The 24,780-nt window shown below is 34.9% G+C and overlaps 2 protein-coding genes across 9 annotated transcripts in view; one reads left to right on the forward strand and one right to left on the reverse strand.

Moving 5' to 3' along the window:
- The first annotated feature begins 2,620 nt into the window (after positions 1-2,620).
- LOC138330005 (nuclear pore complex protein Nup50-like) lies at positions 2,621-13,590 on the forward strand. The gene is made up of 8 exons (XM_069277337.1): positions 2,621-2,741; positions 6,139-6,238; positions 7,684-7,767; positions 8,365-8,782; positions 9,863-10,105; positions 10,782-10,860; positions 11,712-11,827; positions 12,618-13,590. The coding sequence occupies exons 2-8, from the start codon at positions 6,164-6,166 to the stop codon at positions 12,815-12,817; spliced, it is 1,215 nt and encodes a 404-aa protein (XP_069133438.1). The 5' UTR covers positions 2,621-2,741; positions 6,139-6,163; the 3' UTR covers positions 12,818-13,590.
- Positions 13,591-19,293: 5,703 nt separating this feature from the next.
- The window catches only part of LOC138330006 (rho family-interacting cell polarization regulator 2-like), a 103,178-nt gene continuing 97,691 nt past the window's right edge, over positions 19,294-24,780 (reverse strand). For all 8 annotated transcript variants that reach the window (XM_069277342.1, XM_069277338.1, XM_069277339.1 and 5 more), the window contains 9 exons: positions 24,098-24,308; positions 23,544-23,673; positions 22,918-23,076; positions 22,488-22,637; positions 21,754-21,903; positions 21,508-21,554; positions 20,754-20,837; positions 20,175-20,268; positions 19,294-19,915 (listed from right to left, as the gene is read on the reverse strand). In XM_069277342.1, the coding sequence (XP_069133443.1) occupies positions 19,839-19,915; positions 20,175-20,268; positions 20,754-20,837; positions 21,508-21,554; positions 21,754-21,903; positions 22,488-22,637; positions 22,918-23,076; positions 23,544-23,673; positions 24,098-24,308 (1,102 nt within the window). In that variant the 3' untranslated portion in view covers positions 19,294-19,838. The remainder of the gene's footprint in view (positions 19,916-20,174; positions 20,269-20,753; positions 20,838-21,507; positions 21,555-21,753; positions 21,904-22,487; positions 22,638-22,917; positions 23,077-23,543; positions 23,674-24,097; positions 24,309-24,780) is intronic.

Raw genomic sequence — 24,780 nt, forward strand, 5'->3', positions numbered from 1 at the left:
TAGAATTAATTAAAATAACTCTAACATAGTTTATTGTCTGTTTATGTATTGACATTTTCCAATAAATAACGTAAAAAGTATGATTAGCCGTATTTGAAATGGCCATTATCTTTTAGTTCACTTAGAAATGGTCAAAACTTTTTAATTTAGGCATTTTTTTTTCTAATTTTTAGTTTTGCGTTACATTATATTTCGTATGACAAATTTAAAACCGCTAACGTCCTGCTAGTACCAGATATATATATAAATATATATTAATACTATTTAAAGCTAGCTGGCTTTATTATCATGGTTGATTAAAAAGTAACAATTACAAGTGCATAAAGAAATATCGAGAAAAGAGTATGATTTAAATTTGCACCTTGTAACATTCCTAAATCATGACAAGGATAATGCTACAATTAAAATATGTTAAATTTGAGTACGCAAGCCGGAAAAATAGAAGAAACAACAGTAAATGAAAAAAAAAAAGATGAACAAACACATAAAAAAACCTGCAGGTTGGATTTTTTAAAAATCCCTCTGACAAGCGAAAGAAACTGCAGCTTTCAATTGAAGTGCTGATCCGCGTGGGTCATATCGGAATTTTCCAGGATAAAATATATACGCTGTATTTCTATATACTGTATAACAGAAATCGCCAGCACAAATGAAAGGGGCACTTCCAGACGAGTATAGCTTTACCGAAAAGCCCTTTCTATTCTGATAAAGGGTTCTGATCACTCATTTTTTGTAAATATATAACCGATATATACCTCTCCCCTCCTCTCAACCCAACCAACTCATGGGACTAAAGACATCTTCGCGTTATTACCACGAACCAGGAGTTTTCGGTAGGGGTATCCTTTACTGTTTAGTCACAAAGGCGCGGCGGACATAGTGTTGGAAAGAAACTAGCCATTTTGGATTCGGGACACGTCGGTGACGTGTGTCTCCTATTCTCGATACTGCAGTGATTATCATTACTGCCGTTATATCCATTCCCATCCTCGATACTCCAAGGGTTATTCATTATTGTCGCTCCCCCCCCCCCCCCCCCTCTCTCCCCCTCGGACTATCTCATATTAAAACTGAAGGCACTTCAGGAGAAAACTCACCCGCAAAAGCGACGCCCAACTTCACAAAGCCACACATTCCACCTGTACGGTTGCCTTCAATTTTACTATGAGATCCGCGTCCAGTGGTTGATAATCCAGGAGTTCCGATTACTTACGATCTCTACACCCCTGGACTATCTCATAGTAAAACTGGGGGCAATAGAACAGAACAGGTAACTTAGTCCTTTGATGAACATCAAAAGAGCCTTATAACGGTACACTGTGGTTGACTGTGTGGCCTTGAAGTTGGGCATCGCTCTCTCTGTAGTCTTCAAAAGAAATATTTGCTGGCTTAATTGTGATTGGTTCAGAGTTTTTCCTCTGAGCTGCCATCAGTTTTACTATGAGATAGGGTATACAGATCGCAATTGATCGGAACCCTTGGAGTATCGATGATGGTGGTGGATACAATGTCAGTATCATATAACCCCTGGAGTGTCGATGACGAGAATTGCACTAGATATGCCAAAGCCTCTACACTTCATGAATATGTATAAAGAGTGTATATATGTACCATTATGTAATATTTTAACAGAGATTTAAATATGCTCCACCGCTGACAAATGGTATTTTTTCACTATCAAAAACAGCAGCAGACGATTTAATATTTTTCTTCGGTTACAAAAGTTACTTACTTTACACCATTACCATCGTTGAAAAGTTTGAGCTTCTAATTTTACTTCAAGTTTAAAATATCGAAAACAAGGACGTATATCTCACTTATAAATCCTTGTCGAAAATAATTAATTGCATCCCGAAAAAACATCCGTTGCACTATATCCTATATGGAATGATGTACTGATTGCGCATACACCAAAGGCAAAATTAATTATTTTATATTATATTTTGTGGTCACTAGACATATATTCACACGATTTAACACCAATTATTGTTCAAACTAAGGATATCATTTATGCTCTGTCGGCGGTGGAGCATTTTTTAAACATAATTAAATTACTATTTAAATCTCTGATTTTAATAGTTCACTTAAAGAGGGTATTTTTCAGAAGATTTATGTTATAAAAAATGTGCCGAGTATATATCTTTCTTTCTTCCGAGAATTATCGTCAAAAATAATATCGGCTAATTTAGAAATTGTCAGGAAACCGGCAAAAACTAAACTGAAAAAAATATTAAAGAGTAGTAGATGTACTATTATTTTTTTCACTCCTAACCAAGATTTAACTATGAATGATAACTCGTTTAATATAACTAATATAACAAGTCGTTGAAGTTTTCACAGCCGTTGTCTTACACGTGTAGGCCTATTAGACGAATATAATATACACGCAAGAAGTTTCCCGCGCTTTACTAGTATTTTCAAAAGAATAAACTCCGAAATATTCCGAAAGGATGAATTGTCTGGAAAGCCGAAAGTTTTAGTTTTGTTCAACCGTATTTGTCCTCTAACTTTTGCATGTATGCCTTTTATATTAAAATAACATTAACATCTGAACCAAAGTCTAAATTTTCAGCCATAAAAAATACTCAGGAACAATATTTAAACGACGGAACTATTTCTTGATTTTAATTGGCTACCGTCATTCAAAATGGCAGCCTCCATGCTGTAGGACACGACATTTTGTCAGCTGTTTGTTGTTACGATAAAACTACGTCCTAGTACCAAAGGATATTATAAATTTGGTAAGTATATTTGTAAATAGCAGTTTACTATCAATTGAAAACCCAGGAATGACACTTTATTGACACCAATGACTTTAAAAGTGTTTGTGTTCTAGTAGCATTGATGGCTATCTTTAGGCATAACGTTATCGTCTCTCTTCCTCTTACACCGATTTAAGCACATTTACATTCTTCTTCTTCTTACAATTCCATCAATGCCGATGATTATATTGTGCGGATTGGCAGAGGCGAGATTGTGAAAAAAAGAAAAGAGTGAAGTTATTTACAGTGATTGTGAAGGTGCATGTTATTTTTTATTTTATTTTTTTTAGTGACAATTATAAGATAAAAATATGATTTTAGGGAGTGGGGTTTAGGTCTTCAAGTTCTTTTTTAGGATATGTGATTTGAAGACCTCTAGTGTAGTGCTTTGTACTGTAGCCAACGGTAGGATGTTTCATTGTTTAATTGTGTGTGGAAAAATGAATGTTTGAATATGTCCTTGGTGGCAGCTATATGTCTACCTGTGCTCACTCTATGGATAGCATTTTGGGCATTTTGCTTATGGAATACACTATTGCTAAAATAAAAATAATCATTTTAGCATTTTTTGCTACGCCATGTTTTTGTCTGAAGAAAGAAATTGAATTTGTAATTTCATTTTTTATACCTGAGCTATCAAATCCATATATGATTCAAGATGGAATTCAAGTTCCTAAACTTTTCTTATTCCAAGTGTTACACCAAAAAAATAATGGCCTTGTTAATATGGCCTTGAGGAATAGGGAGGGATATGTGGAAGAGTATGAAAATTTCATGTTCTCTCGTTATTTTCTTAGTTTATACATTTAGCAATTAAAAGCGTTGCAAAGTTTGCCCTATGCACTATTGTGTATATCATAATTTTTTAAAGACAAAAAAGTGACTTTGTTGGGCACTAGGTGTGTTCTGCTAAAACATTTCTTTTTTTGCTAAAGAAAAAAGAACGGTTTTAGCAACTTTTGCTAAGGCATGTTTTGATCTAGAGTTACCAGAGTCTATATGTGAATGGGTGTGATTGTCTGGTCCTGAAGTCTGTCAGATTAAGAATTTGACTATAGTTTATTGCCACATGATGGTGTATGATTTTATAAAATAAAATTAAACGTGTTCTTATTCTGTGTGTTTGTAGTGAGGTCCAGTTGAGGTTTTCCATCATGTCTTGTACTGAACTTGTGTTGTGCTATCTGCTTGTTGTGTAGCGTGCATGTGCTGCTCTGCATTGTGTTTTTTTGAATTGCATGATTTGATTTGTCTGGTGGGGGTCCCATACAGATCATTGTCTGATCAAAGGCAACCGGTCAAGATTGACGATTTGTTACTAGTCTAGTATTGGATTAGTTTAATAGTAGTTTCAATCATAGAAATAATTGGAAATTGCAGGGTAGACAGAAGCAAAATAGCAGAAACAGTCTTTATGGTCAAGTCCCTAAATTCGTCAGGGACCTTTTTTCGTCATGTTTACAATTTTGCTAATATCTCATAAACTATCGTGTGATTTCATAAAGAGTGTCGTCTGCCAAAGCAGATTTGATCAAGGAAGATTGGTCTTGCTTAAAAGCGAATGTGTATTATAACCAAGTGATTTTATAAATACCATGTAGCAATATATCCCACAATGAAGGTATTTTCTTACGTCCATTTTAAATGAAACTTCCAAACAATACCGTCAGCGTTTGACTGTCCATGTGCACTGATCAGCTGTAGGTCAACTAGGGCTGCTGCGGTTAACCGGTATACTGGGGTATTGCAATGCACCACCAAAAAATATTGTACTGCGATACAGTTTACCTGTACCGGTTTTTTACGATATATTTTCTTAGTATTATAATTTCATTAATTTGATATAATTAAAACGTCCTGTCATTAAAACAAAACCAGCAAGTTGTATTTGTTTTCCTTTCCGATAATATGAAGCCATGTGGGTATCCCTTTCGTTTTCATTCGATTCAGATGTCGGTCAAATGTTTGTAACTAACGTGTATAATGTTCAAATGATTCAAACATTTGCATGACGTTGAATATAAACAATATGACATTAGGCTAGTTTCTGAAATATTATCAAGCTGATTCGCTCCATCAATCAACAATACCGGAATATCTAATTCTCTAAACACATTTAAGGCCCGGTGAATACATGGCTGCAGGGATTTTGCCAGCTTTTTCAGGCTTCATCGTCCGCCGCCATTTTCGATTTCCTACACGTGTCAAAACAACACTGCAAGCCGGTCAGCCCTTTGAAGTTTAATCACGATCGTAAGCTTATTTTGCCAGGACAATTGTACATAAATTTGTTCATCATTTAGGTTCAAAAGTGTAAATATTTGCAGACACTATCATGTTTAGTTATTGCATTATTAGGTTACGATCGTCTGTAACAGTTAGCCTAGCGTTTTCACAAACAGACTCGTATTTTTTTAAAACAAGAACACATTTGAACATTTTTGTTACTCAACAACATGGTTCAAATCGATGTAAAACTACATAACATAGCACTGTATGTTTGTATAATGTAAAGGGTGTTTTTATTATGGAATATATACAAAATAGACAACACATATGTTAAGGTCAAAATATTGCAATACATATCACAATACAGTTGTTGTGTATCGCAATATATCGTGGTACGCTTCTGCCGTATCGCGGCAGCCCTAATGTCAAGAAAGTACCGGAAGCCACGTGTCTGATCATGTGATTAATATAGCCCAGATTTTGGGTTATTACAAATAATTTTGGTGATTCAACTAACCCGAAATTTTTGGTGCGGTAATGTTTGAAACATAACGTTATTCTATGTAAACAGGTTTTCGACACCCTCCATGACCAATAGGTTTAAAGATTTAAAATTGATGAAACTACAAGAATTTTTCAGCTTAAACACAATCTCACAAGTGCCTGCTGCTCATCATTTATTTGGAATGATCTCAATTTTCGTAATAAGCGAAAGTCAAACAGCCCCCCCTGACGAAAATAGGTCCCCATTTTGTCAGCCATCACCCAGAGACCGGCGGTTAGAAATCTTCCGTACCGCGATAGATAAATAACAAATTGATAGACAACTTGTTGCACAAGTAAAACAAAATATTATATATTTGTGTTGATAAAACTACTACATTTTATTTCTTGCTGGTTTGTTGATATCCGAGGGTATTTGATTATTTGAAAATCTACACCTATGGGATGCATTCATGAGATAAAAGCAAAATTTTTAGCATGACGGAAACAAGTCCATGACCAAAACAGGTCCATGACGAAATTTGGGCTTATAGCCCTACTATAAAAAACCTGGAGGTCATTATTTCATGTAGAAACATCAGAGTTTTCTATCTGATATATATCATAACTTTTATGTTTTTATGTTGTTTTTCATATAATGCAGAAAATTGTCTCCCTTTTGTAACCTTATGAAGATGGCTAAGCGAACTGCCACGTCAGAACTAACAGACCGGAACTGGGATCAGGAGGATGAGCCAGAGGAGGTAGCTATGTTTGTAGAAATCTTAGAGAGAATTGATTACAAAAAATTAAATTAGCGATATTTACCTGCATGATCTGTGTTACAAAACATACCCAATTAATCAATTATGATAAGCTTTAAGGCTGTCCATTTCCCATCATTAACAGTACTGTCTATAGAATTTTAGCTAAATTACTTAAATTATGGGGTTGGGATGGGGGATTTGGATATATCACATATGGTAAATGTTTGGTATTTTACACATATTGGTTCTGACTGTCATTTGTTAAAGGACATTTAGATGTATCAGACTATAAAAAGGGTTAACATGTGTTTATTATTTTATTACTCTGGTGACTGCTAATTCAATAAAGCTCTTTGGTATATGAAACTTGCTGTCGTGTCGGTCTAACCATTGACGATGACAGTGATGTACTGGCCGCGTAACTTGCACAATACTATTGCATACTGGGTTACAATATAATGCTAAACGTGAGTTGATTGGTTGGTGGGTGTGGCTTATATCGTATGATATGTGTGACCCATGTGTGATAGATCTATCCTGAACTCATGGGGTATTACCGTACTAATAAGAACTAGATCTATCCTGAACTCATCGGGTATTACCGTATCCAAAAGAACTGCAGGATGTGTCCATACTTTCTATTAGGCCTACCTGCAGTTTTTACAACAGACGTTTCTTCAAAGAAAGCTCTGGCATTAAATGCGATAACGCAGTTTTCAAGAGCTGCTGTCCGTGTTTCAGCGGGGATAGACTGGATAACTTTTTGCGTCATCGCTAGCATATAATTCACGGTAGGGAATGTGCGTCACAAACGTTAGCTAACCTGTTAGGCTACTTCGAGAACAACGCAATGGCTGCCGTGAGGCCCGCCTCGCGGTAAGTTACCTCTGTTTGTTTCTTTATCAATCAACTTCTTAAATATCAAAGTACTTTTAATTCACTACAGATTTTATTTATTCTATAAACTTAAGACTGCGTTGGTAATTTTGCTTGGGTTCCGATAAACAGCTAGCTGGGTTAAATGTCCCGCGTGCAGTCACATTCTTTATAATCTTGTGACAACCTCCTCTCGTAACATCAGTTTTTTTTTTTTTACTAATCTCATGAAAAAGATAATCCTTTAGTTTATAATGAAGATCAAGTAATTCACTACGAAGTTTACCGTCCGTCAGTACCCCGTTAGCATAAGATCTTCCACACACGTTTTTTTATCAGGCGCAGTCATATTGCCTTTCAAACTCTAGAACATTGTCAAATAAACTCCGCCCACTCGCTCTATCGCCTGACGTCGGGTAGGCTATCTAAACTCTGCCCCTCCAGACAATTGACAGAACCACTCGACCAGTTGACAATACTGTCGCTCAACATACCGAGGTATTACATCATTTATTTTGTCAACGGTAAGACCGACACGACAGTAAGATGTTTTGTTATATTACCAGGCTGGGGAATTTGTACAGGCATCAACAGACATTATCAAACAGAGACAGATCATAAAAGCAAAGCGAAAGAATAGCAGTATGGAGGTAAGATACAGCGTATAGCAAGCAAACAGCAGTACCGGTATATATATATAAAGCAAAAAAAAAACCAAAAAGATAATGAATAAATAAACAACAGCATAGATTATATACAGCAAGAAACAACAGTGTAGTTTGATGCAAGGAAAACTGTATATATCTGTATGGCATAATAAATGTATATAAAAAATTGTTTTCTGTATTTGATACAAAAAGAATGCTGGACGCTTAAAATTGGATAAAAAAACAAGTGGTGCATACCAGAATCTTTGGATAAGTCTTTTATAAAATCATTGCACAAAGTAAGCCAAAAATAAATTTGCAAAAAGAAATGAAATAAAAATACTTGAGGTTTTCATATATTTAGTCTGATTTAATTCAAAGTCAGTGAAAATGAGACTTCAATAACGTGTAGGGATGGTTATATATAGGGATGGTTAGTAGTAAAGATGTAAAAATCATCAGCAGTGAGAAATATAGAAAAAGCTTATAGAAATACCAAAATTATATGCCAAGATCAGGACATATATGGTACTGTAGTCAGAGAACAGATTAGGTTTTGTATAAAAAATAAACTTTTGATATTTATTTATATGTTTGGAGTCTGGAGGGAAATCCTTTTCCGGATTCTCTGGGTTCAGTTTCAAGCCAACAGCCACAAGTACTCCATTCAGCTTCAATGTTAAATCAGTAACCAATGGTCAATCTGAAAAAAAGGAAACTTCTGAATCAGCAAAGGCAGACAAGGAAAGTAGTCCTGTTAAGGCAACGTCAGCCAGTAATGGCAGCAATGGTAGCAATAGCTCAAGTCAATCGGAAAGTAATACATATTCAGAAAATCTACGAAAACTTAATGAAAGTGTGTTGTCATGGATACAGAAACATGTGGAAAAAAATGCATACTGTATTTTGACTCCAATATTTAAAGACTATGAAAAGCATCTGGATGAACTTGAAAAAGAAAAATCTGATAGTGCGGCTAAAGAAACAGCAAAGACAACACCTTCAAGCTCAACTGCAGGTAAGAAAAATGATATACTCCATGTACAGTGTAATTTGTCTAAATTGGTGTCACCTGAACCAGCATATTGGTCCAGGACTCGAATTTCAGGCTGTTTTACTTGCTTTTTACAAGTAGATATACCAGAATAGCAAGTGAAAAAATATGCATATGCTAATTTAGCAAGTGGTTTTTATCAGGGACACCTGTAAAGTAGTCAAAATGTATTTTAGAGAGAGAGAAAACAAAAATATTTTTTTTTGAAATTTGATTTATTTAAATTTTGAATTCATTATAAATTACTATTAAAAATATTAAAATTTAATTATTTATAACTAGTATTTTTCATTTAGATTTTTCATTTTAAATTTACACCAAAATTTTGGAAAATTAATTCCCTTTCATTATTTTTAACATGATTATTAGTGAGATCCGGAAATTCTAAACCATTCCGGATCTAGTATTACAATTACCCAAAATGGCGGCCATTACGATTGCAAAGCTTGTGACTTACACCTGAGTGTTAGGCCTAATTAACATTAAAAACGTGAGTAAATCATTTACAGTTCTTAGCAGAATTTGTCTTTTATGTAATGCTCACTAGCTGTTGTCACACAATTTATTGAAAGGTCAGAATTTTGTTTCCTAATTGGCAGTAATACACATAAGCCTTGTTACACACGTGAAATAAAGTGCCAAGCCAAATTAGAAAATACAGCCCCGGGCTGCTAATTAATTAGGATCAATGGGGTGCTGATCACGGAGTGTTCACATCCCTTTTGTTTGTTGAATAATCAAGCCAGTACCCCACTGCCTGGCATGGTATGTGGGCAAGACAAGGATCAGCAATTTAGTGACACAGTATACAGGTCTTGTATGAAATATGTGCCAAAAAATGGCTGACGCAGACACGTTAGACAGGGTGACTTAATATACAGGGTGACGCATAGGCAGGTTTGACTGTATATGCATTTTGCCAATTAAATATCGCAGGTGATGAGCTATCCAGGCCCTCCTAGCCTCTTGCTATTGGTAAAACCATATATTTGCTAGAAACACAAACTTCTTGATCAGATGCTGAAAATGTTTTTCTGTTGACAGAAGTAAGTTCCACTGCACCACTGACCAGTAAACCATTCTCGTTTGGGACGTCTTCCACTGCCACATCTGGAAGTGGATTCAGTTTCAGCTCTAAAGCCTCATCAGAGAAGGAAAGTAATGGCGGTTCTACACAAGCCACTGGCTCAGGTTTCTCAGGATTTAACTTACCATCAACTTTTGGAGCAAAGCCATCACCATTCTTTGCAGTTGGGCAATCATCAAATGCTACAGCTTCATCACAAGGTAGCCTTTTAATTCATTCACCCCAGAAGACACATTTAGGGTGTTCTAAATCAAAGACTAGACCAGTTAATAAATTTTCAGGGGTGAATATAGTTATGGCTTAGAAATTACCCAGGATATATATCGTGTGGAAGAATTGATTACAATTGTTTTATCTGTTAAAATATGTCGATGCCCATGCAGTTGTTCAAAAGATAGTAATAGGCTATTCACAGGTTGTCAGCAGTTTTTACTGGACAAATTTTATAGAATTATGAAGTATTCATTTCTTAATACATATTTGTCCATCTTAAAGAAAATATAACCACTGGTTAATTAGCAGCAAATGAGAAAGGACAATTTTGCAAAAGCAGTCAAAATGTGAGTATTATAGTATAGGCACTTGACTAGTGAAATTTTCATTTTCATTTGCTGCAAAATCTGTGATTATATCTCCACTAGAATCAGTGAGTAAGAAAATCACCTCGCGAACAACTGGGCCCAGAATTTCCATGATTGTTCAGTTCATTCACTTCTTGCTTGAAATTCTCTTCACAAATAAAGGATACAATTATCTCCCTTTCCACTAAGCTCTTAATATTTCCTGTATTTTCTAGTAAGTTATCATTCAGTTTATTATTTATTTGATTTTTATTTCTGTATCATACGAGTGATAATAAACACTTGTCTGTTTTAGATAATGAAGAAGAGGAGTATGTGCCTCCAAAACCAGAATCTACAGAGGTGAAGGAGGAGGGAGCCCTTCATACAGTCAAGTAAGTCTTCAATATTTGTTTAGAGGTTAATATTGTCTGTTAATTTAACTCATTCACTCCTGAAATTTCATAATGAACTGTTCCAGCTATTGTTTAGAAGAGTTCAAATATATTTTCAGGGATCATTGAGTTAAATAGCCAGGTTATTGACTTTTCCTCTATTTCCTTTCTCTTAAAAAAATTGTTATCTTCATGTCATTTATGAAATTGAGTTCAATAAGTCAGAGTTGGTGGAACTCATCCTTGATATTTCAGGGGTTACTATCACTGTCTTCACATCCATGCCTTGACTATGTCATAGTACAACTGAAGAAAGTTCAGGAGTAAAATCTCACCAATCACAGAGTCTGGAGTATCAATGGTGCGGATATACCGATAGTGATAGTAACCTCTGGGCTATCAAGGGTGGTGGGACTAGATTCACCTTAAAACTTCTAGTTACCCGATCATGATTAAAAAATTTAAGTTAAGCATACTTTGATACATGGTGAAAAATCAAGAAAGTCCCTTCAATTAGATGGAGTTATACGGAAAGAAGTTAACAAGGTTTAAATGTATTTCATATGTAGGTTTTTCCCAGTAGAGCACATGAAAAAATTAAAGTGCTCAGTACTCTTGGAATTTGATAATAGAAGTTTGTTATTGTTACATAATTCTATTTTGCATGTTACTAGGTTTTTCATTAGCTTAAAAAAATACTTTTAATATCGGCACATAAAGGAATTAATAGCATTGCCATTTGTATTGTCGCCACTGATTGGCTGAGATAAAAAAACCTTTACTTAGATATTTATATGATACATGGACTTTATACCAAATTAACAAACACCAAATATTATTGTGTTTTTCAGGTGCAAATTGTTTTATCAGAAGGCAGGTGCTTGGACAGAGCGTGGCGTTGGATTCTTACATCTGAAAAAGTCTAATGACAAGACGCAGTTGATTATACGTGCAGACACAAGTTTAGGTATGAAATTATCCCCACCATTTAAAACCCTATAATGTGTGGTTGGTTGATCTGTCCGAACAGCTAATAAGGATGGCCTCCTCCATCTGTTATGCGTTTCATAAGTGAAAATCTGTATGTTTTGGTAGGCTGTAGCTATATTTGTATTGTGTATTTTTGCAATTTTGCAAACTCTTGTCCATTTTATAGTGCATCTCACTGAAGCATACCGCCAAACAAAGGACAGCATATCCCACCTGGTCACATTAAACCGACATGGGATGAACCAGCTATCCCATTCTGTTAATGCTGAATTTTATGCAGGAGCAGAAAATTTTCTTTTTTATTAGCTCACCTGCCCAAAGGGGGGGTCAAATAGGCTAAAATCTTTAAATGACTTCCTGTTTAATAACCAAGAGGCAAAGAGGCCTCTAATGTGCTTAGGGATGATATAAATTCTTATTTACTCTTTTTGTTAAGTATGAACCATGTATGATTACCAGATTGCAGGTGAGCGATTCGGGCCCATTGGGCCCTTGTATTCTTTGGTGTGTCTTGTCTAGGTTAAGGAATACACATTTTAATTACCCAGACTGTTAAAAAGATACAAAATAGAATGAACCCTATAACTAATGGTGGTGTTTCCAAAAGCAACAGTGTGAAAAGTCGCATATCACAATATTGGTTTGAAATTATGTAAATAATTTTCTGAGAATATCTGGTTGAATATTGAGTTGAATATGCACCTGCCAAGATATGTATATTTAAAAGGAACATGTTATTGAATATACTCAGCCATATTTATTTACAGGGAACATCTTGTTGAATATACTCCTATCGAGCTCTTTGCCGATGAACAGACAAGGAAAGAATAACGTAAGCCTGATGTGTGTACCTAATCCACCCCTCAGCACCAAGGAAGAGCCCAAAGCTACAGCAATGCTGATCCGAGTAAAGTCAGCCGAGGAGGCTGACACACTGTTTGAGAAAATGAAGGAGCTAAGAGAGTAACAGAGTATCTGTGTAACATAAGGATATCTCATGATATGTGTGAATGGACGATTGGAAAAGATATGTGATCAATTTTGTGAAAAAGGAATATTGGAAAAAGATTTCTGACGATTTTTGTGAAATGACTATTTGAAAAGATATTTAATAATGGGGATTTTTGCAACCATTAGAAGAGATATCAGATGATTTGTGTAAAATTACTATCAAATGATATATCTCATATTAAGATATGTCAGTCTAATGCTTTGTGTAAAATGATGACCTTGAGGATTTGTTTATAATAACGATTAGAGGAGATATCTGCTGGTGTGTGTAAAGGGAGTTTCAAAAGACTTGTGATAGTTTGTGTAAAATTGCTTAGGAAAGATATCTACTATTAAAACATGTACTAGAAGAGGAATCTGATGATTTCTGATGATTTGAATAAAACAACAACACGTACTAGAAAATAGATACGAGGATTTATGTAAAGTGACAGGGAGGAGATATATTCGGCGATATGAGTAAAACGTCTACACTGTAACAAGTATATCATACGAGTTATCTGGTGCTTTCATGTAAAAAAGAGTATGAACACCTTGGTTTTGTGTAGAACCGCTTTTACAGATGTATCTGATGTTTCACAGAAGGACTATTTCATAGTGATATACTGTGTAAAGTGACTATAGATAGGACTATTTCATAGTGATATACTGTGTAAAGTGACTATAGATAGGACTATTTCATAGTGATATACTGTGTAAAGTGACTATAGATAGGACTATTTCATAGTGATATACGTGAATACTGTTAAAGTGACTATATACTAGACTATTTCATAGTGATATACTGTGTAAGTGACTATAGATAGGACTATTTCATAGTGATATACTGTGTAAAGTGACTATAGATAGGACTATTTCATAGTGATATACTGTGTAAAGTGACTATAGATAGGACTATTTCATAGTGATATACTGTGTAAAGTGACTATAGATAGGACTATTTCATAGTGATATACTGTGTAAAGTGACTATAGATAGGACTATTTCATAGTGATATACTGTGTAAAGTGACTATAGATAGGACTATTTCATAGTGATATACTGTGTAAAGTACTAAGTGACTATAGATACTATAGAGATAGGACTATTTCATTTTCATAGTGATATACTGTGTAAAGTGACTATAGATAGGACTATTTCATAGTGATATACTGTGTAAAGTGACTATAGATAGGACTATTTCATAGTGTTATACTGTGTAAAGTGACTATTAGACAAACTACCTGATACTTGAATTGTTGTAACATGTTGGATTATTGAAAGATGCTTCTGACACATTGTTTATATTGATGACTTGAACTTGACAACTGATGCTTAAATAAAACATCATAAAGGAATGTCTGTATCTGATTCTTTTCACATCTTGGTAATTTTTAATCATCAAACTGTCTTCCTATGGAATCTATGGACTATATATATGCCAGAGCTTTGCAGAAAATCTTCATAATATGTGCTAGCACAGTATATAAGATAAAAGTTTGCAAAGCTTTGACATCTATATAAACCATAGATTCCATAGGAAGATAGTTAAATACTATATTTACATTATTAACTAATTTTGGGGGTCTCTGTATAAATTTAATATTGCTTAAGTTAGACAGGGAAAACCATTTATCAACCACAATTTAATCCACAAGATTGAACAGCCATTTGGATTATTCTAGCGTCCTATTAACGGTCAAGGTCGTTTAAGGATTTACCAGGTTGAGATGGTGGAAGAAAGCTGTAGTACCAGTAGAAAAACCACCAACCTGCGGTCAGTACCTGGCAACTGCCACACATGGGATTCAAACTCGCAATCCAGAGTTGGAGGGCTTGTGGTGATGTTGCCGCCCTATATACCGACGTTTCAACAAGTGGGACAATTGAGGTGAAGAGAATGCAATCAGAAGAGAAAGTTATTGTGTGACTCAGTTATTTTTGCTGAAAACAATGTGATAGGGACTGAAACAACATGTATTTCTCTATTGGTTGCTTCATTCTGGTCTTTCAGAATTACTTCCCTTTGTTTCACTCTATTACAGGGAATATATATTGTAGACTCCAATGTCTTATAGAGGACCTATGTAATGTGTGGCAATGTGATTTTAAATCTATTAAACAAGTGCACTAATAATTTGTAGGAATTTTCTTTGAGTTTAATGAATTTCATTTTAGACATCCACTTAGCCACAAATGTTAAATATCATTTATTGCTACTTTTATTAATGTAAATATAAAGAATAACCTGTGTCTATGGTAAATTAGGTGGACTGAATAATGAATATGTGTATATATATATATATAAATTATACTTTACAGCATCCTCAATACTCCTGGGTTACTATCACTGTTGTGATATCCACCCCTGAACAATATTATAACCAGATTGAAGACTCTGTGTACAACATTGGATGAGCAAGTAGTTTGGGTCTTTGAAATACATCAAAAGAATGGTACATTGTATGGCTTTACAGTTGAGCATCGTTTTCTGTAAATCTTTGAAGGAAGTCTTTGTCTGCCTGTGATTGATCAGTTTTTGAAGCCACTAATGGCTGAGCCAAGTGGCTTTATGAAGATAGGTGTGTGTTGGACCCATCTCCGGTTGATGAGTGCACATCTGCTGACTTCTGGTATTGACAGTTCGCCAGATAAACAGGCGATATCCATGTCACCTACCTGTTCATATTATTATAATCATTCTTTGCAGTTCACAAATAAATATGGAGTTTTCGTGATGCATTTCTTGTATTAGCGTGTTTCTCTGATAGTGTATGGCTTCAGACGATGACCTAGTTTTGGTCGCTGGCAGTAGATTTGTTTTACGGTTCACTTTCTGAAAATAAGGCCCATGCTTTAGCGGGGTAATCAACACACATAGTTCATAGGTTACATCGGATCTGTAGGATATTTTGTTTTTAAGATGTAACAATCAAAATTTGTTTTTGCAGCGGCTTTCCATGTCATACGGACATAATTCTAGTTTATCACGAGCTGTCATCAAATTTACTATGTAATAGTCCAGGAGTGGATAGTAACCCTTGAGTATTAAGGATGACTTTACATTGACCTAAATTCTAGAACCTTGTAAAATATTTACTAGGTCTTTGTCTATATATTCTGACTTGATGATGCAAACAGTATTTTGAATATTTTTCAGTTCAATTGGATATGCTACATGGGCAAAATTCTTCACGTGAAGAAATGTAGCCTTTGTAAGTTATAATCAGCATTGAAGGAAAAGAAACACTATTCTTGCGTTCATTGACTATCATCAAAAGCAAGACGAGAATAGCTAGTAAATGTCACAAAACACAACAAAACCTTCAGACTTTAATTTTCAGTTTTTAATCGTCAATAATAGTCATTTGTATGAACATGATTCCCTCGGGTAATTATCATTAGTTGTGTCGACTAGACCTGCACAGACAGATAATCATAGTAGCACATATTTAATCTTCTTTAATTAAGACAAATTAACATTGTTTTTAATTGATTTCATACTGAGTACAGCAAAAGAGAAGCATAAAGTTAAGCATACAAAGAATCGACCTGGAAGCTTAATCTTTGGTGACAAATAGATTTATGGTAATATTCAATGTTATAATATATTTATCTATCTAGTGCAGTATGAAAAAAATCCTCATTGTTTCTGTTGATACAATTTTAAGATACAATAAATAAAATATCAGCGGCCATGTATAATTGCCATGATCTTGTTCTGAAGCTTGTCCAGATACTTACTGGTAATAGTGAGATGAGAATCCAAAAAGGAAATTAAACCACTTCTTCTGTATGTAAATATGATAATTAAAACAGGATTTATTTGTAACAGCCGATTTGCGACTCCTTTGTACGTAATGTAACAGCCGATTTGTGACTATGTGAATACTGTAACATAGATGGTCTTACGCCTATTTCTAGAGATTACATGCTCTTATACCAATACCTAGAGATTACAAAGGGTTTGTAAAACTGGAGCCTACAAAATTACCTCTCACATAATATCAACTTTTTAGTAGACCACTAACAATTTTAGAATTGGCAGTCACAGGTAAATACATGATGGTAATTACGGAAGTTAGTCACATGTAACAACAAAACAGTCGCATGTAATTGCAGAACAGGAGCCTCGGGTAAGAACAGAAAATCACATGCAATTACAGAGCAGGTAGTCGCATGTCATTACATGTACCTGTAGTTACAGAACAGATAATTACAGAGTAGGTAATCCCAGGTAACTACATAACAGCCACATGTAATTACAGAACTGGCATTCTCTTAATTACAAAAGGAAGTCACATATAATAATAGACAAACACTGATAACAGAGTAGAGGTTTTATATAGAGGTAAGGAATGTATAACAAATGTTAAAGATGGCACCAAGTATTGTCATAAAAGTTACACTGCTATCTTGTCTGGCTATTGTGATTTTAAAAGCATGTCATACAAGTCAATTTTTGGTAGGCCTATCTGAAAACTGACAGATTACATTATAAATGTTTTGTGCAAGGCAAGAAAGAATGAAATATTGTCTTACATACAAGGACAATTTTCCTAACTCAGAAAAGGTCAATATCTGAACAAGTTACAATTTATATTGTACAATTTAAGAACTAGATCATCAGGGAAAGCTAATTATGCAATTATCAATTTTACTTTACTTTAAGAATGAAGTACATAATGAACTATTCACTATACACTTGTCAGTGCTATGAAGCATTCTTGAATAAGTGAAGTGATTTTGAGGCATATTTGAAATCAACTGACATAATTATTGAATCAGAAATGATTTGAAAAAAACTAATCAATGCTGATTTATTGGAAGACATGACATTCCTTTTTTAAACCTAATACATTGTTATGGCAATGAATACTGTATACATTGATATTATGTGGTCACTCTACGGACATTCTCAACCAAGTTTACTTTGAAACAATATGGTCAAGAACTCTTTACAGTGAAATACAATTTTTTATGTGTAGTATGCATGTGAATACATACCGTAAATGTTGTATGTAAAAAATCTGAAGGTTATAGAATTATTTTCCCTTTCCAGTTACATTTTGTAATAAAGCTCATTTGATAAATGATAATTTTTTGGGTTTCACATATGCATTTTTGTATTTCGTAGAAAATCAGCATTTGGTGAAGAAATAAGCATACTCCAAAAATTGAGTAAATATAACATTGCCAAGCAATTTTCTGTCTCAGCAATGAACATAATTTAAAGAGATCTTGAATTTTTTTTAATGATATTTGAAAGTGAGAGAAAATGAGTTAAATGTCAGATTTTGCTGAATCAAGCACGAGAGGATATCTACAAATACCTCTACAAGATGAGTGATCAAGGGGAGATAACTATAAAATCTTGACATTATAAAACTAAGTCATACACGATTTGTAGTTTGTTGAATTGTAGAGTATAACAATCATCATATATGATATTTACACCACAATTATCTTCATTATCAACACATTCTCATCATTCTGAATTCATGATGACTTGAATACCTGACATTTACATATGTTTTTCAGGTTATCACATAAATTGTTTGTGTACATCTAGTCCACCTTCGTCTATCTATGAGTTATCTGCCCTTTGTAGGTATTGATGTTGACATCATGCACTTGCACCATATTTTTCAGAGAAAATGATATTTCGCTCACAAAATGATGACGTCACAATCGATACCTTCCTGCAAGGGAGATAACTCCATAATAAGCAAAGACAGAAATTACAGCAGAGTATTGGCCAAAACACATCAATTGACCACTGTGTTACTCTTTCTGTCAAAACGATTCTATTGACCGACAGGTTAGGTAAGTCCATCTATGCTATAAAATGTACATCAGTATGTTTGGCCTCCTAAGTATCAACAACCCTATTTCTAGCTGAACTGCCCAACAGTGTCATAATGGTAATAGTCCATCTCCTTTCTGTTGTCATGGCAACACAAAATGATATCCATGCCATAACACCATCAGCTTCCAACACGGAATATATTCACCTTAATATCATAATCCTTTCATAACTGATATCCGTTATATATATATATATTGCACTATTTTGACTATACAAAATCACATAAGGGAGATAATCACATAAGGGAGATAATCCAGTATTATGAGATTGAATGAGTATGAACACCATGACGTAGTTGCTACCCATTGTAGACTCTCCATACTTTGTAACTGTATTTGTGCTGAGAATATTCTCACTTTAGTACCAATGATTTCTGTAGATATATATACTGGCCACTTTCACATCATATATTATTGCACATCCGTTTCTGTTCATATGTGACCATTATTTTTGTCTTGATCACTATATTTTTACCACCTTTTCTTTTTTGGCTTCATATTTATACAAACTACGCTGCCATACATAACAATCCAAGAATCATGTGCAATTCCCATCGTTACATTACAAGCTATTGAGTCTGTATAACTACAGCTCTGAGGATATCTTCTATTAACTAATGTCAACTTAGCCTGCTCCAGGAACATCGTCAGACGTACAGTACTTGATCCTGGTCTATGTTGAGCTCCAAGGATATTGTCTATTGACTGATGTCAACTTTGCCAGCTCCAGGGACATCGTCAGAGTCGTACAGTACTTGATCCTGGTCTATGTTGTCCACAGAACAGAGAACTGATGCTGTAGTTGGAGTCCAAATATTGATCACAGCACTATAGATGTACACTACTGATCCAATGTGCCAGCACTAGATATACAATATAATTCTATCTCTGTTTCCAGCACTAAATGTACATTGTCATTTCTTAACTAGAAGAAAGAATTCAGCCCGGAAATATAAGTCTGGAGCCCTTGCAACTAGTTCCAGGAATATCAACTTTGTACATCACGTTAGACATTTTGGTTTGTCACTCACTGAGTTCACCATATTCTCACAGATAGTGATGTTATATTAACTTTTAGCACACAAGGTCCTCGTACGTGTATGTGTGATCACAGCGCCCTCTGTACATCCTCACTTCCTAACATGTACACCTTGGAAACCATGACTTGTCAGCTGACCTTCCTCATAGGCTCTTCGTCCTTCTTCACCTGTAAAAGGCAATATGAAATTATACCTTTTTGAAATTTAAATGGTTCTGGTCAAAGGAAATACTGATATTTATATTCAAACTTATTTTTTCCATTAAAACATTCCATAAGATGTGAACAACATACATGAAGTGCAAACTAATTTAGGACCAAGAAAAAATAATAAAAAATTCAACTCTCAAATGCAAGATACCTAGCCACATTGCTTTCTGAATGTTAACATTGGGCTAGGAATTGAGAGCCAGGGGAGATAACTCACCCAGAGACACCAGCGCTTCCTTGGCCTTTAGTCTTACAGACTGAGAAATGTCCGAGTGGCAGATATAGGCTAACTGGTCTATTCCTTCTGTAGCCTGAAAGGTCAAAAGGACATGCGTGTAAAGTTTGACAAAAAGGGAAATCCTGATTGAAAATTAACGGCATGGGAAGTAAACGTACATACTACGTGTGTGAAGTTATGATTGCTTTTATTGATGTCTTATTTAGTTATTTAAACAACTCTTGTTGGTGTGCTTATATATACTCAGTATTCTGTTATGGCACTGTAGACATGGACTTTTCACGATGGTTAATTTTGCGATGGTTAATTTCGCAATTTGCATACATAAAACGTCCATGGTATTGTTATTTTCACGATAGATACAATATCTGACATTTAACAACAAATTTTATACAAGACAGAAATTTGCTTGATCATGCGAGCTTCGTGTAATTAGCGAAAATTTCCCCCTTGCGTAAATTTCTATTTTACAGTATCTGCCGAAAGGCTCAAATAATTCAAGATGACATTGGTTTTACAACATTTCTACAGTAATTGTGTTTTCTGTTTTTTACATACCTCTAATAAGGATAAAGCTATACACGAGCCGGCACGGATCTCCGACGTTTTATCCTCCAGTCCCTCCACGAACACCACTATGGCCTACAAACCATACCAACAATTGTTATTGACTTAAGTCATACCATAAAATCATACAATGTTGTACATGAACAGGTATCGTACAAGTATTGAGTACAGTGTGTTCCATTTTGTTTAACAGAATCTTACATGGGTCTGTGAAGTGGACAGGGATATCTCAACCCTCGTGAAAGATTTTGGCCGGTCAACCCGAGGCTTGCCGAGGGTTGACGGCCAAAATCTTTCACGAGGGTAGAGATATCCCTATCCACTTCACAGACCCATGTTTGATTCTTTTTCTCCCATACTTTGTAGAAAAAATGATGAAATTCCACTGGGTTTCCAGCTTTTTCATCGCACCATTGACGTCATCTACAATGCGCACCTTAGTTACACCGCATGTATTGATGACGTCATGTTATTGTCTAGTGCGTGTGAGCTGTCTTACACCCCTTTGTGTAAGATAGAGATATCTTTTCCCTAGCAACCAGGGATATCCCTGTGAAGTATGGGAGAAAAATCATTCCATTTTTTTAAAAAATAATTAGTAGAAGTCAAATTTAACATAGTGTTACCAAAATTGAGGATACTACACAAACTTTGATCATGAAAAAGCTTGTCAAAATGTTTTTTTAGATATCATTAAATATAGAATTACTTTCAAGTAACTAATTTGATAAAACCCTGAACTCACCTTTGTTCTCTCATCACTTTTCATGTTGATAAGGTTCAGATAGGATGCTGAAATACAACAAAGAAATCAAACAATCAAATTTCAAACAATCAAATTTTAATCTAGATAACTCACAGTAATATCAATTGTGTATCAGACTTAATTAGCTTTCACTTACAACTCAAAGACCCAAGTATTCTTTCACTCAAACTGTATAGTGGAACATAAAACCATCTTATTTGATGTACTGATCTTTTTTTAACTTACCTAGACATTTCTGGATCTCCTGACTCTTGGACACCAACAGAGCGCCCATGACCTTGAGGCAAGGTGAAGAAGGGAGATCATCCCGCAGTGACAGAATCGTCTTAATCACAGCGTCGGGGTTGGTGGAACACAGCTGTTCTATCATATTTACTGTAGATAAAAAAATTCTTCTGGTTACTATGGCCAGCTACATTATCTATTGTCTGGTTAGTATGGCCAACTATATTATCTATTGTTATGTGTACAGAAGCACGGAAAACACATTTGTTTGTTTAATTACTACAGCGATTATCATATTCCTTGGCTTACTATGTATGTATTGGTATTCGGTCTTTAAATATTACAGAGTTACTTCCCCTTGTAGGTAGATATCAATTGTGACATCATTATTTTGTGAAAAGTATGACATTACCCTCACAATCACATGATGTGAAGATCAATACTTACAAGCAAGGACAGATAACTCTGTAATTTGCAAATACAGAATAGCCTCGACTGAAATATTCAGTTATAACCACATCAAGTGCATCTCTAATGCTTTTTGAAATGCTTTGGAAAATAGAACATATCTGTTAACTATAGTAAAATTAAAATATAATCAAATATTTATGAAAATTATATACCAAATACATGATAGGAAAATTCTATATGATAAAGATGATATAAAGAACACTTTATTTTCTTCTCTCTTGTCAGCACGATATTGAGCAACACTAACAGTTATATTTACTTACAATCAGAGGCTACGCCGTCAACGTTGGCAAAGCCTCCCTCGTCCGTGAAGTAGCGCATGAACTGGTGAAGGGTCACCACACATGTGGACTTGATCTTGTCTGGGTCGTAACTAGGGACGTCTAGTATCCGCATCACCAGGTGTCGTAATACTAAAACAAAATCACATTACCTGTTAGACATCAACATCTGGTACAAGCATATTTAAGAGTTATCTCCCCTAGTGGATTGGCAGCATTAAGTAAGAAATTTTCTCTGAAAAATATTAATTCTCACGATGACAAGGCGAAGCATTTAACACTTGAGATATTCAAAGCTATATATTTCATTTAAATATAATGTTAAACATAAAAGAAACCATAGATCAATTTAACGCGGATTTCTAGGTTTTTATCAGATTTCCTTATATACACAGCTTCCATTGTTTGGTACCTTTCTTTGGTTCCTTGTTGTATTTTGACTGAAGCTGTGGCCCGTATTTCTGCTCCAGACTTGCCACTAACTTCTCCGGGTGTACGTACAAAACATTGTGGTCGGTACATCTCGCCCAGAACTCACGAAGACTTTTATCGTCGCTCAACTCCGTCATCACTGTCAGCAGAAACAGGTAATATGTCGTGTATGTCACATGATCAACAAAGTGAAAAGTCATCCTGAATATATATGGTGTTAAATAATGGCAATGCTTTGTGTAATTTTGAATTTTTTTAGAAACAATCTTCTATCAGAAAGTTTTTCAAATGATCTATAAGCAATTGAAATCAAACTTCATGGAAAATGGAAAGGAGAAAATTATATATAAAAGGCCTGCTATGTCTCCAAACAGTACAAGATGTTATAGTTCGAGACCAGACAGAATGGGTACGGATGGACACCGGTAATACTAACATGCCCTTATTTGGTAGCGGGACATTAAAAGGAGGGATTTAGTGTTGTCTCCCTTTATTATCTGTTTTATACTTGGGGTAGACATGAATCAGGTTGAACACTATATAGCAGTGAGTGGTAGAGATATATATTTTACGATAAAATAGTTAACTTGTATCTTTTATCCGTACCTGAGAGGAGGTCTATTACCGCCCCTGTACTGGCCACCTTTATCAAACTTTCTATAATCTCTGCTTGCTTCTGTAGCTTGTCTAATGCATAGATTTCTCGACACTTCAGTGGACCAAAGTTACCAAGGCTCTGTAACACAAAATTTACCCTTCTTATTCACAAATATCCCCTCTCTAAATTCAAGTTAAAGTAGATTTTGATAGTGTATAGCACGTTAAAGCAGGGTCAAATTTTGTATAGCACGTTAAAGCAGGGTCAAATTTTGCGGTTCACTTATTCCTATACTTCATAAAACTGTCACGTATGTCAATGAATTACTAAATATTTTGCTGGAGATTAGAATTTGTAAATTTCAGTTAAAATGTGAATAAATCGAAATAAAACCCCACAAAATTAAACGATTACACATTATTTACCTGTTAGTGTGTAGTTAACCTATCTTGGTATATGCTACAGCTAATAAAAAATGCATCAAAATCACAAATTAACCTATACAGAAACTATACATTACTCAGAGTAAAGTTACTTTATAATATAAAATAAATTGTCGTACCTCAAGCAGCCGTTCACAGTACACAAGGTGGTATATGAGGGCGTGGTCCACTTGGTCGTTCCCTGTAGTGGGAGGTAGGGGACTCGACCCTTCACTTGACCCGAGCTGGGTGTCTTCACTCAGGCGCTTGGCTAATGATTCAATGCCAGAGTCGGCGGTCTTGGCAGTGGATTCCGGACTAGATATGATGTTATCAAATGCCGCTTGGTCTCTGAAGTTTAAGTTGGATGGTAATTTATATAAGAATAAAATGATGGATCTTTGAGATATTCTGTCTTTGCATATTACAGAGTTAGCTCCTTTGCAGGTAGTTAAAGATTATTACGTCATTATTTTGTGAGCGCAATTAACATTTTCTCCGAAATGTATGATGTTACGCACGCAAACACATGACGACACAATCAATACCTACCTGCAAGGGCAGATAACTCTGTTATATGCAAATACCAAATTTCATAATAGATTATTAACATTAGTATCTAAAATAATATAATGCACAGCAAGCTTTTAGATGAATTGTATATAAAATTTTACATATTCAGCAATAATCATATTTTAGTGGTAGAAACTCAGCACAATTATGTGCAATATAATTGTGCTAATTGCACTTTCTGCAAGAGTAATCATTATGAATATTGTAATTTTATCATTGCGTTAACTTATTTAAAATATATTTTATGAAA

Source organism: Argopecten irradians, chromosome 8 (assembly GCF_041381155.1).
Source record: "Argopecten irradians isolate NY chromosome 8, Ai_NY, whole genome shotgun sequence".
In the NCBI taxonomy this organism is placed as follows: Eukaryota; Metazoa; Mollusca; class Bivalvia; order Pectinida; family Pectinidae; genus Argopecten; species Argopecten irradians.

Coding starts and splice junctions, on each gene's coding strand:
- LOC138330005 (XM_069277337.1), top strand. CDS start 6,164: ATGAAGATGGCTAAGCGAACTGCCACGTCAGAACTAACAGACCGGAAC. Junction 6,239..7,683: donor AGGAGGATGAGCCAGAGGAG/GTAGCTATGTTT, acceptor TTATATTACCAG/GCTGGGGAATTTGTACAGGC. Junction 7,768..8,364: donor GAAAGAATAGCAGTATGGAG/GTAAGATACAGC, acceptor ATATGTTTGGAG/TCTGGAGGGAAATCCTTTTC.